The sequence below is a fragment of the Esox lucius genome, chromosome 19 (genome assembly GCF_011004845.1).
Source record: "Esox lucius isolate fEsoLuc1 chromosome 19, fEsoLuc1.pri, whole genome shotgun sequence".
In the NCBI taxonomy this organism is placed as follows: domain Eukaryota; kingdom Metazoa; phylum Chordata; class Actinopteri; order Esociformes; family Esocidae; genus Esox; species Esox lucius.
In genome coordinates, this window is record NC_047587.1 from 42,673,808 (window position 1) to 42,689,737 (window position 15,930).

The following is a 15,930-nucleotide window of genomic DNA, read 5'->3' on the forward strand; positions in this document are numbered from 1 at the left end:
TCATTTTTAGTATCATAACATCCCATTGAGGTAAGAGAGACACACACACACACACACACACACACACACACACACACACACACACACACACACACAATGAATAGGCAAATAAGTAAATAAATATATTTCTTGCTCTATGCACAGTGTCCTGTCCTATACAACATATAATTCCATCATTGACTGACTACATACCTGTTTTCCCTGGGAAAGGTTTGCTGATGGAGGAGACCGTAGAATGAGGCACATTAGGCTGCACTCTGCGACCTGCCTCCGCCACTGTGAGGCCATGGTTGATGACATGGTCTAGAATTGTGGGCCGAATTTCATCCGGGACAGCATGGTGTCTTCTTGCTCCTCTGCCTCTTCCCCCAATTACACCACCACGCTCCCTTACTCCTCCTCCTCTTCTTCTTACTCCTCTTCCTCGAGCAGGCAGTTGCCCTTGTTCATTTACTTGGCCAGGTGCCTCCATGTTCAGAAACTGTACTGGTCCTGCATGGTCAAGCTCTTTCCATGCATGTTTGGCAGCATGCACAGTCATGGACAGCACCTGTCAGGTAACTATATATACTGTTTGATTGGTCATCTGAGATGTGTGAAACTCCTCCTTTGTTATTCAAGTTCTAGTTTGACTTTCAATTGCTGTAATAAATGTATCAAATGTCCAAAGGGATTCATGGTATTATGTTCTTGACTAATTTTGACAATTGAACAGACTATTGTGCATGAAATGACACTGACACGTTTTGGAGCGAACAACCATTAGACTGAGAATCAACAATCAGTTGAGATCAACAAGATCTATTCACTTGGAAATTGTGCTAAATGTAGGCTACCTGTACTTAATCATTTGCAAATATGTACTGAGACATTGAGACATGTACTTAGACATTTGCAATTTGATGAAATGAATGAGAAATTCAATTCTGTTGTGAACAATTGCCAAGTGGTTTGGAGGTTTGTCCATGTTGTTTTGAGAATGTAATTTATGTTTCAAGAAATGAGCCAAACCAATGGAGGAAAACTGTGAGAGGGATTGTATCCTGCATTGCTGTACTTGATGGTTGCAACTGAATAAAGCAAATGGGGCTTTAGCATACTACTTGAAGAAAAAGATACATTGTAACGATAAAGTGTTGTTACACAAGACATGTGGTTTCCAAGACACCCAAGTAGATGACAAAGATGTTTCACATCAAATCACCTTTCCTGCCAAACCTCCATTCACTGGTTAGAGAACACTAAAGGGAGGGACCGTTTTAAAGGCAATGTGTAGAATGCACTACATGCCTTCAATGTGTCCTTCTGCCTGATCTTATCTGTTTACACCTATAAAAATGTATTAACAATCTGATCATAATATACATTGTAAGCATTTGCAATGGTCTAAAGATGTGGGTATCATCTGAATGTGATGAACAAAGCAAACCAGTTATTTTCCTTCTGATTGTATGAGAACATGTAACACTTACACTCTCTGAATTGTAGCTACTTCATTAGAATTTCTCTCTTTCACACTAAATTGCCATATCAATTTTGCCAGCACAATATCCATTATTGATTCCTCCATTGTTTTAACCTGGCTGTTTCATAATAAATCTTCTATTTTTATTTAATTTTTTTAATGTTCTCCAAAAATGCAGTTCTTTGTCAATTAGGGATTAATACTATTTTCAAATACGAATGTCTACAAATGCATGGTTATACATCAACTGTAGAATAGCAATACATTTGTATTCTATATTCCTGAATTGTTAACCAAATGAAGCATACTCATAACAATAGCCCCCTCCAATACTCTATTTGTCCCGATACGTGTAATTCATCACTTGCCCAGTCCTAGCACTGGATTTAAATGACAACACACTCATCTCTAAATGTATTGACATAGTCAAATGAACGAAGACCCTTTTTACTCAAATGACAGAAAAACGGACAGGCCTATGAGGAATGTAGTGACACTCCTTTTATGTGCATGTCTCCCTCCCTCTCCTGGGATTTCTGGTAGAGTGCAAGTTTACATTTTCCATCTTTTAGTCGAGTCGAAAGAAATGACTTCTACTCCTTTTCTTCAATGCAACTGACACAAACACATGCAACGGAATGTACAATTCTGTCAGGCTTCATTTTCATGGCTGCTACACTGTTGGTTGTTTCCTTGTGGTTGTCTTCATCATTTCAGACTTGTTTTGAGTAGGAGAAAATGTTAATCGTATTAGTTCTATCTCAGTGGGTTGAGAATCACGCTAAAACCGCAACAGAATAGTAAATATCAGACAGTTTAACCATTTTACTTGTGCAGTTTAACTAAAAAAATAAGTGATAATCACTGTAGAGTATTGAGAGTATTCATTCAAGGCCTCAGGTGTAGTTACTCTGGCTATGTCTCATTTTCCTGCCACCACTGACAATTGGTCACGGATTCGACCCAGGCCATCCAACATGGTGTCCAGAGTCTCCTTGCTCAACTCCACCGTGACTGACGAGACAGCACCATTGACCCCTGGACAGCTGGAGTCCTCCACCTGTGATAGAATCCCAGTCTGAAGTCAAAAGCCAAACCTCAACTGTAGTGTAAATGCAATGTGCACATGTTATTACTCATAAAGGTGATACAATGCTTATGATGTCTCTATGTCTGCACATGACAAAGAAACCTGGGAAAAGTAGTAAACAGTGCATGACCTACAATGGCATACCTTCATGTTCACTAGACAGGTAGGCACAGCCATGCGACTGACTGAGTCAGAGGCCGTCTTCATGTCCACTCTCCAGTCCATCTCCACTAGCTGCGGAAGCGAGACTGGAGAATACAGCCAACCAACAGTAAGAGTTTGTACACACGCAGACACACATCGGAAAATGGAATTGGAATGTAAATTTATATGCTTACTTTGATTAGACAGGACCTCATTTCTCCATGTGGGACTAGGAAGGAAATACACATCTTTTTTTATTTTACAAAGAAATAACCCAATTTTATATCCTAAAATAGGATATGCACATTGTAAAAATATCATAAAGTCATTGGTTACGTGTGATAATGATGGCTACAGACCTGTGTTCAAGCATAATCTTAGTGATGAGGTTCTTGAGGCTGGAGTGGAATGACTCAGGGAAAAGTGCAAGGATCTGTTCGGGCACGTTCAGGTTATGGAAAAGGATGTGGTGTGATAGATTGTGCAGAGCACAGATTAGCTGGAAGAGTAGAGAACAGGATCAATTGGTGTCTTTTTCTGGTATAACAAAAACTGTCTTATTGGTGCAGTAAGGAAATGTGAGGTGTATTTCTTATTGCAGAAAATTATCATTAAAACGACTAAAATACTTCTTGGTGTTGCAACAGGTTTGTTACAACTCTGAAAACTGACTGTAACTCAGAGCTTTGCCAATTACAGCACTTGTATAATGTGGGTTTTTAACATACATGAGTGCCCACTGTCTATACATTAGGTCTACATGAATGAGGTATCTGCCTCCTGGTTTGTTGTTGAAAACTGACTGGATTGACTTTCCACCGGATGCCCTCTGATGACAGTTCAGTGTTGTGTTGTGTTAGGGGGCTGCAATGTGTAGAAGCCACTAAACTCTTTTGTTCCAGGATATGCATAGATGAGTGCTATTTTGAACAAACAGCACTATAATTTTCCTTTTTCACAGCCACGGATCACTTACCTCTTTTGCCTCGATTGCAGATACAGACAGGTTCCCTGCCGTGCTTTCCGCGAGCCGCCGCGACTCAGGGGCTCCAGCAGGGAAACTATCGGCACACAGTAGACGCACCGCATCTTTCGATGGAGCCTTTTAACCCATTCAGTTGTAAGTCGACAAGAAAATGGATGGGTAAATCAGTCAAAAGACTCCCCCAAAATATCACAGTTGACATACGTTAGAGGATAGTTAAATCAGAAAAATCTAACTTAGATCCCTGGAACATATCCATTAGAGATCTGAACTAGTGCGAACATCAGAATAGTTTTATCAAGGCTATTCCAATCTGCAAACTAGATGCAATCTAATCATTTAAAAAAATCGACCGATTGCTAACCTTAGAAAGAAATAGCTTACCTTTAAAAGAAATTGCAAGGCAGAAAAATGTTTATCGGAAATTGCAGCCATGTTGTATTTTCACGTGAAAATATGAGTCATGTGATCAACAAAGACTAGCGTCTTCTGGGAAATGAAGTCTTTAGTAGCCTCGGATTTGTTCGGATTCTGATGCGAGACTTCTCTTATCTTGCAAAACGTTTAGGCGGAGCCAAAAGTTTGCATAAACTACAATGCACTATGAAAAAATTCTAAAGCATGTAATGAAATGCACAAAAACACCAACTAATATTACATCACAATCCCATTCTGAAATATTGAATATTAAATTACATATAACAAACAACCACCTTGCGAACAACCAACTAAAATGATCGTAATTGCAAGACACCAATATAAACTGGGAATTCCCACCCCAAGGGCCCTATAAAGAAATAATTGCATAGAAAGAGATTATGAAATATATGTTTAAAACAATGACCAATAAAAATGATAGCACAGCGTTCTAAAACGTTATCTAAAACGCTATTTGGGATATTTAGACATGTGTATACATTTTAGTACTCCATAAAGTTTCCTTTTATCACAGGGAATAACAACAACGTTTGTAAATGTTTCCTGGTTAGAAGACAATGGTCAGGAAAAACTGACAATGCACCCAGTTCATGATGAGTTCATGAATGAATATGTTGACTTTCGTGCCTAGTATTTATTTAGGAGGATTTCCTTTGTGTGTAAGCAGTAGCTGTAGAATGGGCGTATTCATTAGTCCGATTCTGTTGCAAAAGGTTTTGTCTGTTTCATATCGTTTTTCACTGAGAACAGTCTACCATTTACTCTTGCAAATGAACAGAAGCAGATCAAATAAAACTAACCAAAAACATGGAAGTTCGGATCAGAATTTTATATTTACACAATTTTGAGACACATTTTCCTTCGGTTGACAAGTTCTCGTGTGCGTGGTTTCAGTCAGAGCTTCGCTTGGTGGGACTTATGGAATATCCGGACTGGATCCTGGTAGATTGGAGTCTATAGGTAGCCAGGACACGTTTTTCCTGAAACGTAAGTATAAAAATATTTGACTGCATAATCAATGGGTAATACAAAGCCGAGCGTGTTTTCGACTTCAGGCAATTAACTTAAGCACAGTTAGTTGTCAGCCTACATCGATGGTTACTTTCATAACCCCAGTTCTATGAGTGGAGCGTGCCCATAGGGGCTTCGCTCCTATTGGTTTACCCCTCTGCCAATAGGCAGGCGCTGAAAATTGAAATATGCAAATCACATCTCTCATGGCCATCTATGCCCATGGCTATAAAAGAGGTCGTCACACCCCAATCTGTCTCCTGGTACCTTTCTTCACCAGAAAAGCAGTCAGTGACTGGTCAGGGCATGACCCTTATGGGGGTTATGAAAGTAACCATTGTCTGAAGCTTTGCCCATAAGGGCTTTGCTCCTACTGGTTTAGGGCAAAGTGAGCGGGCCCAAGATGTACTCCCTGCTGTTCACCCACCTCACCAAAGAGTGCCAAACAGGACTGCCCAGGCGTGGAAACCCACAACACAGAGCCACTTCCATCCGGTTCACACTAAGCACATACGGTTGCGCGCTGACCCACAGCCCCCAAACGAATGCACTCACGGCACCTCAATCAGTCTCGATTGAATCAGAGCGTCCGAGGCCAGCCCAGAGAACACGCCGAAACCCGGACATCGGCGCACAAGTAGATGCTCAAGCAAATACAATGTGAGCGTCACACACAAAATCGCACGGGCACACCGGAGCACTGGATGGACCCATGTCAAATGCGCCGTCCCAGTAGCTCAATGGACCCAACTCACACCCCAGACTCAGCCGCACTGAGCACAGAGTGAGCCAACGTGCCTGCAGCTATGTCACGCAAGTAAAACCGGACAAATGGCGACGGTGTCCCCCAAGATGCGGCAGCACAAATGTCCTCCACCCCCACGCCCCTAAACAGGGCGGCCGAGGCCACCACCCCACACATGGAGTGGGCCCCAAACCCACTAGGTGTAGGAGTGCCACGTGACTTCTAGGCAAGATCAATCGCCTCACACAACCAGTGAGACAGACGCTGTTTCAACAACGGCTGGCCCGCCTTGGGGCCACCATGACACACAAAGAGCTGGGGTGCGGTCCCAATACTTTGCCAAAGCGCAGACTGGAGACAAACGATGCAACCTCTCCTCCCTCACACCCGCATGGGGAAGAGGAGAAAACGCCCACAACACCATCTTCATGGAACGAAACAACGCCTTGATCACCTTGGGCAGAAAGGCCGGGTTAGGGAACAACACAGCCCTGCTACCATCGCCATTGATGGCAAGACAGCCAGGCTGCGTCGATGGCGCACAAAGAGGTCAGAGCCAACAAAAGCGCAGTTTTAAGGGACAGCATCTTCAACGGTATCTGATCAATCGGTTCGAATGGCGGGTCACACCGCGCCTCCAGAACCAAAGGAAAATCCCACTGAGGCAACGTCCGTCAAGCCACCAGCCAGAAACCGTTTAACCAAGGGGTGACTAAACACAGACACTCCATTGAACCCCACATGACTCGTTGAGATCGCAAATGCGTACACCTTGAGCATGCCAGGGGACCTTTGCTGCTCAAATAGACTCTGCAGTAATGACAGGACACTGCCCACCTCACAACAGAGAGGGTCAACCCCCGCGTCCTCACACCATCGAGCAAAGATACCCCAACGGCTAGTATCGCCCTCTCAGGAGCCAGGCCCGCAGCGGCTGACCCAGCAAAGGGGAACGCCTCTATCAAGCTGTTCGTCTGTGACAACGCCCCGTGGCGGTAAGGGATTGGCCACGGCGTCCACCGCATCTGCAAACCAGAGGGCACCCGGGCGAAAAGGGGCAATCCGTATAAGCGACAGCACCTCCGATCGCACCCGAGACATGACAGGGAGAATGCACTGTAGAGGGGGAAATGCGTACAACAGTACTCTCGGCCATGGCCGGTGAGCCATTGTGTCCACCCGCAACGGGGGCCTGTCTTGCGCTCGAAGAGAATATCACAGGGGAAGGTGCGCATCCCCCCGGGACGCGAACAGATCCAACCGCGCCTTCCCGAAGCGTCTCCAGACTTCGGCCACAATGTCGGGATGAAGACTCCACTCGTCGTCCCAGGGCCCTCCCCGGGACAGCAAGTCCGCACCCACATTGAGTTCTCCGGGAATGTGAAGGGCCCTCAAGGACCTGAGGTGCAGGTGCACCCATTCCTAAATATGCACCGTCAACAGGTGGAGGGGCAGAGACCTGACCCCACCCTGCCTGTTCACGTGAGCGACCGCCGTGCAGTTGTCTGACCACACCAACACGTCCAGACCCCGGAGATTTCTGCTCCGCCCAACCGAAAACTAGCTACCTATAGACTCCAATCTACCAGAATCCCTCTGACTGAAACCATGCACACGAGAACTTGTTGACCAAAGGAACATTTCTAAAATGTGTAAATCTAAAATTCAGATCCGTAAATAAACTTAAGGTTTGTAAATGTAAGCAACAGTTGTAAATGTTTTACAGATTTCTCTTTTATTTGTGAAACATGTTTTGGATGGCCCTCCGCATCCACCTCCTTAATGTCCGGGCCAGGCTTTCTCTCTCTCCTGTATGTCCATGTGGGGCTTTCCCCCCACTGCCCCTCAAGTCTCTGCACCTGCTATTTATTCCCTCATCAGCCTGCCTTCAAATACCCTTGTTTCCGTCCGTCCGGCGCTAGACCGTTGTTATTCATTACTACGTAGTAATGTTCACGGCCACTCCAAACCATAGTTTGAGTACACATTGTAGTTGTTCCTTCCTGCTAATCCTGTTTATCATCGTTCCCAAGATTCCACCTTACCCAGCCTCCAAACACTTCCACCTGTCCGCCTGTCAGCCACCTGCTCTGCCTACCCAGTGTCCTGTCTACCTCGCCCTTGGGCCCACACACGGCTCCCCCCGTAACACAAATGTATTTATATTTGTGAAACATGATTACAAATTTACAGATAATTTACAGATATTTTTTCACATTTTCAAATCCTATTCTCATTTGTGAGTTGTGATGAATATAAGCACAGATTTTCTATATATATTTACGAATACTGAGGCACATCTAACTTCATGACACGTTATGACGTTGCAGGGATGGGAGTTTCGATCAGGAACCAGGGTCATGTTACTCCGGAATTGACTTACTGCAAGTGGTGGTCTTGCTACCACGGTTTGCGTTATCGTGCGGTATGGTATGCAAGTTGCATCATGCAGGGGTTGCATCATGCTGGCTTGATCGAATTCATCTTCTTATCCAGGTTGGGTTTGTGTCGGTGTTGTCGGCTGCACAGATGTTATTGCAATCGTGGTCTATCCTTGCTCTGCATGTCGTTCTTTTCTGCATTTCACATTTAGTCCTTTCCCTGTTACTGGTTGATGCTTTTGTTCTTTTGGTTCCATGTCTCTCCCTGCAATGATTGCATTGGCTGGTGGCCAGGATCCGCTGTCCTACTCTGTTGCTGGCAAGCCGATGACACGTTCTGGTTGTCATCCCCGATCTTCCTGCTCCGCTGACGTCAGGAGTTGTCTTCGTGTTCATACTCCATGTTCGGCTCACGTTTCCGCTGGTTGCTGCTCGATTCCTATGTCGCTTCGACCCGCCTGGTCATACTATTGTTTATCTGCTGGTGGTGCAGTCTGGATTCCTGCTAAAGACTCTGGCCATGCCTGTCTGCATGTCTTAACCTGCTGATTGTCATCCAAGCTCCCTGTTGCTGTGGCCGAAAGCGTGTTCTCTCTACTCATCACCTAGCACGGCTTGAGGAGGTCTAGCCACCCCTTGGAGTCCAGGTCCTCTCTAGGTTTCTTCCTAGGTTGAACTCCTAGGGTGTTTCCTAGCCACTGTGCATCATGTTTGTTGTGCTTTCTCTTCTGGGTTTTGGTCTGGGTGTATGTAAAAATGTGTGCACTGCTGATTTCAGGGCCCAGTGGCTCAATTTCTTTATCTCTCATGCTGGGACCACTATGTCGGATGTGCTGTTGTGTTGTGTCCTTGTGGTGGGAATCATTCTGTGACTACATTGGGTGGCGGGAGTGTGTTGATTGTTCCGGGTTGTTTGTTGCTTGTGGTGACAGGTCGTGTGCAAGGGTTTGGTCTTGTCTGGTGTTGGGGGACCGACTCAGTCGGGGTCATCAAGTAGGGTATTCTACCAAGATGGCTGGTGCATCTGCTCTGGCTCTCACTTGGTGGCATCAGGTGGTAGTGTTGTTTCTGAGGGCGATGTATGGGTGACGCGCCACCGAGTAGGTTTATTCTCCCCTAACAAGATGGCTGGTCCATCTTGCTCCAGCGAGGCACCTTGCGGTGTGTTATGTGAGAATGAATACTCGGTCTGTGAGCGTTCGCATGAGTGATGCGCCGCCCAGTAGGTTTATTCTCACCTGACACGATGGCTGTTCCATTTTGCTCCTGCGAGGCACCTTACAGTGTTTCATGTGGGAATAAATACTCAGTCTGAGAGCGTTGTATGGGTGATGCGCCACTAAGTTGGTTTATGTCTCACTTGACAAAATGGCTGGTCCATTTTGCCCCTGCGAGGCACCCTGTGTGGTTCATGTGGGAATAAATACTCAGTGGAACGCAAGTCTGAGTGTCGGGCGCAGTCGGTATCTACAGGGTATCAGATGGCGCACCGCTGTACGATGTAGTGTCTGGCTGTGGTTTTGCAATGTTATAACAAGGTTTGTTATTGTGGTAGTATTGTATACATGATCATGTGATTGCAATGAGTTATCCTAAAGGAGCAGAACCTAATGCCAAGACTTGCATGTACAGCGCTGTACATAAGTTCTCTAATAAATGGTTAAACTCATAAGTGGTGTTTTCTGTCTGAAATATAGTTGTGCTCATAAGTTTGCATACCCTGGCAGAAATTGAGAAATTTGGCATTGATTTTGAAAATATTACTGATCATGCAAAAAAATACTTGTATTTAAGGATAGTGATCATATGAAGCCATTTATTATCACATAGTTGTTTGGCTCCTTTTAAAATCATAATGATAACAGAAATCACGCAAATGGCCCTGATCCAAAGTTTACATATCCTTGAATTTTTGGCCTTGTGATAGACACACAAGGTGATACACACAGGTAAAAATGGCAACTAAAGGTGAATTTCCCACACCTGTGGTTTTCAAATTCCAATTAGTGTCTGAATAGTCAATGAGTGCATGGATGCACTGAGCCAAGCCAAGTTCAGGTACACCAAGAAAGTTTTCAGCCAAAACTGCCAGAAGAATTGTTTGGGATACAAAGAAAAACCCACAGGTAACCTAAGGAGAAATACAGGCTGGAAAAAGAAAGTGTGGTTGTTTCAAGGAGCACAATACAACGATACTTGAAAAAAAAATTGCTGCATGGTCGAGTTGCCAGAAAGAAGCCTTTACTGCACCATCCCCACTGTGAAGCATGGTGGTGGCTCACTGATGTTTTGGTGGTGTGTGAGCTCTAAAGGCACGGGGAATCTTGCAGCATGTTATCAAAACATAATGGCAGACAATTTGCATTATTTGGCACGAAAGACAATCCAGCATGAGGTGGTTACAGCAGAAAAAGGTGAAGGTTCTGGAATGGCCATCACAGTCTTCTAACCTTAATATCATCGAGCCACTCTGGGGAGATTTCAAACGTGCAGTTCATGCAAGATCACCAATGACTTTGCATGATCTAGAGTGACTTTGCCAACACAAATGGGCAGCTATGCCACCTGCAAGAATTCAGGGCCTCATAGACAACTATTACAAAAGACTGCACGCTGTCATTGATGCTAAAGAGGGCATTACAAGGTAGTAAAAACTATGGGTATGCTGACTTTGGAACAAAGGTCAGTAAAATGTTTGCCGGACCGCGTAAGCGGAGCCGGCCAAGAAAAACGAATGTCTCGTATTGAGTGAGTTAGTGAGTGAATGAGTGACTGACTGACTGAGTACCCCTTGTTAAATAGCGTAGTGGTTAAAGAAGTGGACCTGTAAACTATAAGTCCTGAGTTTGTATCTGCTTGCAGGTGAAGCGAAGTACGCATTATGAATTATTCCATATAGACGAAAACTTCGCTGGCTAAAACTTTCAAAATCTACATAATAGTAAGCCTTAAATAAAACATTTTACGGTTATATTGTGACTGTTTCTGGTGCATTTTCGAAGTACGCATGCGTTTTTGGTCAGGATAGACAAACACATGTGCTGGCTACCACCTACAGTAGTTATGTTAAAGTAAGCCTTAACTGAAACTGTATACGTTTATATTGCGACTGTTTCTGGCCTGGAAAAGTTCATCTTCAGTCTCGTTAGCAATTGTTAAATTCTTATGATTATTCCTAAGAAGTTAGTAGATACTAGTAAGCCTATTACTGGCTAATAAGCTGTTAAAACGTAAAAGCCATACAGTTCATAGAGGCTATGGTGGAGGTAAACTTAAGAAGAAACGTTAGTCAGTTTAACACAATCCTCAATGGTGTCTAGTGACTGCTGAAACGTGTAATGCCGTGGCGTAGTGGTTAAAGACAGTGCTTCTCACGTGGAAGACCCAAATTTGTATCTATTGAGAGCAACGACATTTATACATTATTTCTGGTAGATTTCATGATTCTCTCGTCTTTTCACTTGATGAAAAAGTTAGTTATCATCAACTTTATTGATCGTTTTTGTATCAATGTCATTCACGAATGAAAGAAAAAAGTATGTTGTTATGCCATGATGGAAAGAAATATGTTCTTATGCCATAAAATGAAATAGCTTAGGCAGACTCGCTAGCAATTGCTCAATTCTTATGACTATTCCAGTAAGTTAGTAGATACCGGTAAAGCTTATTACTGGCTAATATGCTGTTAAAACGGCCAGTGGCAAACGCCATACAGTGCATAGACGCTGTTTGTGGTGGAGGTAAATTAAGTTAGAAACTGCATCAATGTAATTCACAAATGGCCAATTTACTGTTAAAATGGCCAGATGCAAAAGAGGATATGTTCAGGATAGACACAAGAGGCTATACTGACACTCAGAAAATGTATAGCTCTGTGGTGTAGTGGTTAATGACACAGCCCTTTGTGTGGGTGACATGGGTTTGAATCTCATGAGGGCAACACTTTTTATTGCGGGCTGGCTGATCTAGGCTTGCCTTGTTTCTTTGTTGCCATGTTTTGTTTTATGATTGTGCCATTTTGTTATGACCTACAGTTGAATGTGAATCCCATAAGAACTAAAAGATGTGTTTTGCCTGCTCACTTTCTTTCCAAATGGTACATATTATTACCAATTCACCAAGCCTATGCAAACTTTTGAGCACAAATGTACTTGTGGCATTCTTTCTACAAAAGTAGTCAAATCTTATTTGGAAAGTTCTTCTCCACACTTGCAGAAGTTCCCACAAATGCAAAAAGGTTGCTATGCTTTCACACTTCAGCCAAGTTCATTGCAAACCAGCTTGATCGGTTTAAGTCTTGAGACTGTGCTAGCAGTTCCATAATTTGAAGCCTTACTTTTCTTCTAAGTTTAGCAGGTATATTCTGGTTCATTATTTTGCTGTAGGATTAACCCCTAACCATCTACACGTACAACAGACTGTATTGCATGGTGCTGCAAAATGCTGTGGTAGACGTTTTGGTTCAGGGTGCCATCAACTCTGTGAAGGATACAACAAAAGAGCCCCATACATCACGGTTCCTTCTCTGTGTTTGGCAGTTGTTATCACACACAGACAAACCATCCTTTCGCCTACTAGACGGTTTACAAAAACCCTGTGTGATGAACCAGATTTAAAAAGAATTTAATCAGTCCATAAGACCATCTTCCTGTCTTCAGCAGTTCACTGGCGGTGCTTCACGGCACATGCAAGCTTCTTTTTCTTATTTTGTGATTTTAGCAATGGCTTTCTTACTGTCAAACCTGTAGCTCAAAGTATTTTCTTCACAGTTGAAACTGAGACTTGCTCACTTCGACCAGTGTCGACCAGCTGCACTTGAATCTGTTGTCCTGTGTGCCACCTAGCATGCAAGCTGTTAACTCCCCGAAACTTGATTTCTGATTCTGTTGTGGCCTTGGGTCTTCCAGAGGTCTTCCTGTCAGAGTTTCTCCAAATTTCCAAGTGCCTTTTCACAGTGTAGGAGACTGTACTCACTGACACTTTCTTTCTTTGCAATTTCCCTGAAGGAAAGATCTACACTTTTAATCGTTATTATGGTCTGCCTTTCTTCCTTTGTTAAATGCCATTTTCTTTCCATTATAATAGAAATATACTATTTCCTGCAGTACAATACTGTCCAAATAATGCTTAAGAGGGCGTAGTAACACAGTTTGTTCTAACTCTGCTTTTATACAGACAGTGTTTGTATGTGATCAACAAAAGTTGGGACGCCGGTAGGAATTTTTAACATGAACTTTCAATGTGTAATTTACTTTCAATGCTTCAGAACAGCTGTAATTTGTTAACCTATTACTTGTTCCCTGAAAAACCTCTGGCAGTTTATCGTGTATCTTTGTACCATTTCAGGTTATTCCCTGGACTTATGTCTCTTATCCCTGAACAGCTTAAACTTCAATAAAAACTGGAAAAAATGGGTTGTTCTTAAACTTTTGACAAGTAATGTATATAGATATGACAGATAGTGTACATATACAGGTGCATCTCCAAAAATTTCAATATTGTGGAAAAGTTCAGAGCAAAAAGGGACACCTTCATATATTATAGATTAATTATACTTAAAACATAAAACATGAAACATTTCAATACTTTTTGTTTCAATCTTGCTAATTATGTCTTACAGCTCATGGAAATCAAAAATCCAGTATCTCAAAATATTAGAATAAAAAATTTATAATACAGAAATGTTGACCTGAGAAGATCTTTAATCAGCAAATTAACACAAAACACCTGCTAAGTTTTCCTAAGTATGTTATTTATGCACTCAATACTTGGTCGGGGTTCCTATCGCACAAATTACTGCATCAATACGGCGTGGCATGGAGACAATCAGCCTGTGGCACTGCTGAGGTGTTATATGGAAGCCCAGGTTGCTTTGATAGCGGCATTCATCTCATCTGTGTTGTTTGATCTGTTGTATCTTATTTCTCTCTTGACTATACCAGGTCAGGTGAGTTGGCTGGCCAATCAAGCACAGTAATGGGCAGCAAACCAGTTTCCAGTTGTTTTGGCACTGTGGGCAGGTGTCCTGCTGGAAAAGGAAATCAGCATCTCCATAAAGCTTCAGTGGATGTAAGCATGAAGTGCTCTACAATCTCCTGGTAGATGGCTACATTGATGCTGGACTTGATAAAACACAGTGGACCAACACCAGCAGATAACATGGCAGCCCAAATCATCACTGACTGTGGAAACTTCACACTGGACTTCAAGCAACTTGATTCTGTGCCTCTCCACTCTTCCTCCAGACTTTGGGATTTTCAAATAAAATGCAACATTTACTTTCATCTGAAGAGAGGACGTTGGGCCACTAAGCAACTGTCCAGTTCTTTTTCTCCTTCAACCAGGTAAGACTCTTCTGATGTTGTCTCTAGTTCGGGAGTGGCTTGACACTAGGAATGCAACACTTGTAGCTCATTTCCTGGACACGTCTGTGTGTGGTGGCTCTTGATGCACTGACTCAAGCCTCAGTCCAATCCTTGTGAAGCTCCCCCAAGTACTTGAATCTGCCTTAGTTGACATTCCTCTCATAGCTGCGGACATCTGTGATGCTTGTGCATCTTTTCCTACCACACTTTTCCCTTCCTGGCATCTCCATATTCTTTAATGTCTTTCACGTGTTCAGTGTGAACCTGCTCTCATATGTGAAGACAACAGGAAGCCGATGGCAGACCTGCCAATTCTGGTGTTCTCTGGCGAATGCAAATCGAGTTGCATGGTGCTGGGCTGTGACCACAAGTCCCACTAGATGACTTAGGCCCTCATGCCACCCTCATGGAGTCTGTGTCTGACAGTTTAGTCAGAAACATACACACCAGTAGCCCGCTGTATCTCATTTTGTAGGGCTCTGGCAGTGCTCCTCTTGTTCCTCCTCACACAGCAGGTACTGATCCTGCTGCTGGGCTGATGTCCTTCTATGGCCCTGTCCAGCTCTCCTCGTGTAACAGCTCATCTCTTCAATGCTCTTGAGACTGTACTGGGAGACACAGCAAATCTTCTTGCGATGGCACGTATGGATATACCATCCTGGAGGAGCTGGACTGCCAGTGCAACCTGAATGGGCTGCAGGTACCGCCTCAGGCTACCAGTAGTGATAAGGACACTAGCACAACGCAAAACTAGAAAATAATCAGTCAAGAAGGATAAGGAGAGAGCAATTGTCTGTGGCCACCACCTGCAAAACCATTCAATTTTTGGGGGTTGTCTTGCTGTTGCCTCTCCAGGGCACCTGTCACTTTCATCTGCACCAAAACAGGTGACATTGATACACAATCACTTATGCTTCGTAACTGGACAGAAGTAAATGGACAGAAGTTCAACATGGCACCTCATTGCAAAGAACTCTCTGAGGATCTGAAAAAATGAATTGTTACTCTACATAAAGATGGCCTAGGCTATAAAAAGATTGCCAAGACCTTGAAACTGAGCAGCAGCACGGTGGCCAATACAATACAGCGGTTTAACAGGACAGGTTCCACTCAGAACAGATCTCGCCATGGTCGACCAAAGAAGTTGAGTGCATGTGATCAGCATCATATCCAGAGGTTGTCTTTGGGAAATAGACGTATGAGTACTGCCAGCATTGCTGAAGAGGTTGAAGGGGTGGGGTGTCAGCCTGTCAGTGCTCAGACCATATGCCGCACACTGCATCAAATTGGTCTGCATGGCTGTCGT

The 15,930-nt window shown here is 43.6% G+C and overlaps 1 protein-coding gene across 1 annotated transcript; it reads right to left on the minus strand.

The window, feature by feature from the left end:
* Positions 1–1,879: 1,879 nt before the first annotated feature.
* On the minus strand, positions 1,880–4,165 carry commd9 (COMM domain containing 9). Its single transcript, NM_001310880.1, is given in 6 exon segments — positions 1,880–2,525; positions 2,700–2,803; positions 2,894–2,928; positions 3,059–3,198; positions 3,676–3,801; positions 4,069–4,165. Coding segments are annotated over 6 exon segments (594 nt in total). The 5' UTR covers positions 4,120–4,165; the 3' UTR covers positions 1,880–2,387.
* Between the last annotated feature and the right edge of the window lie 11,765 nt (positions 4,166–15,930).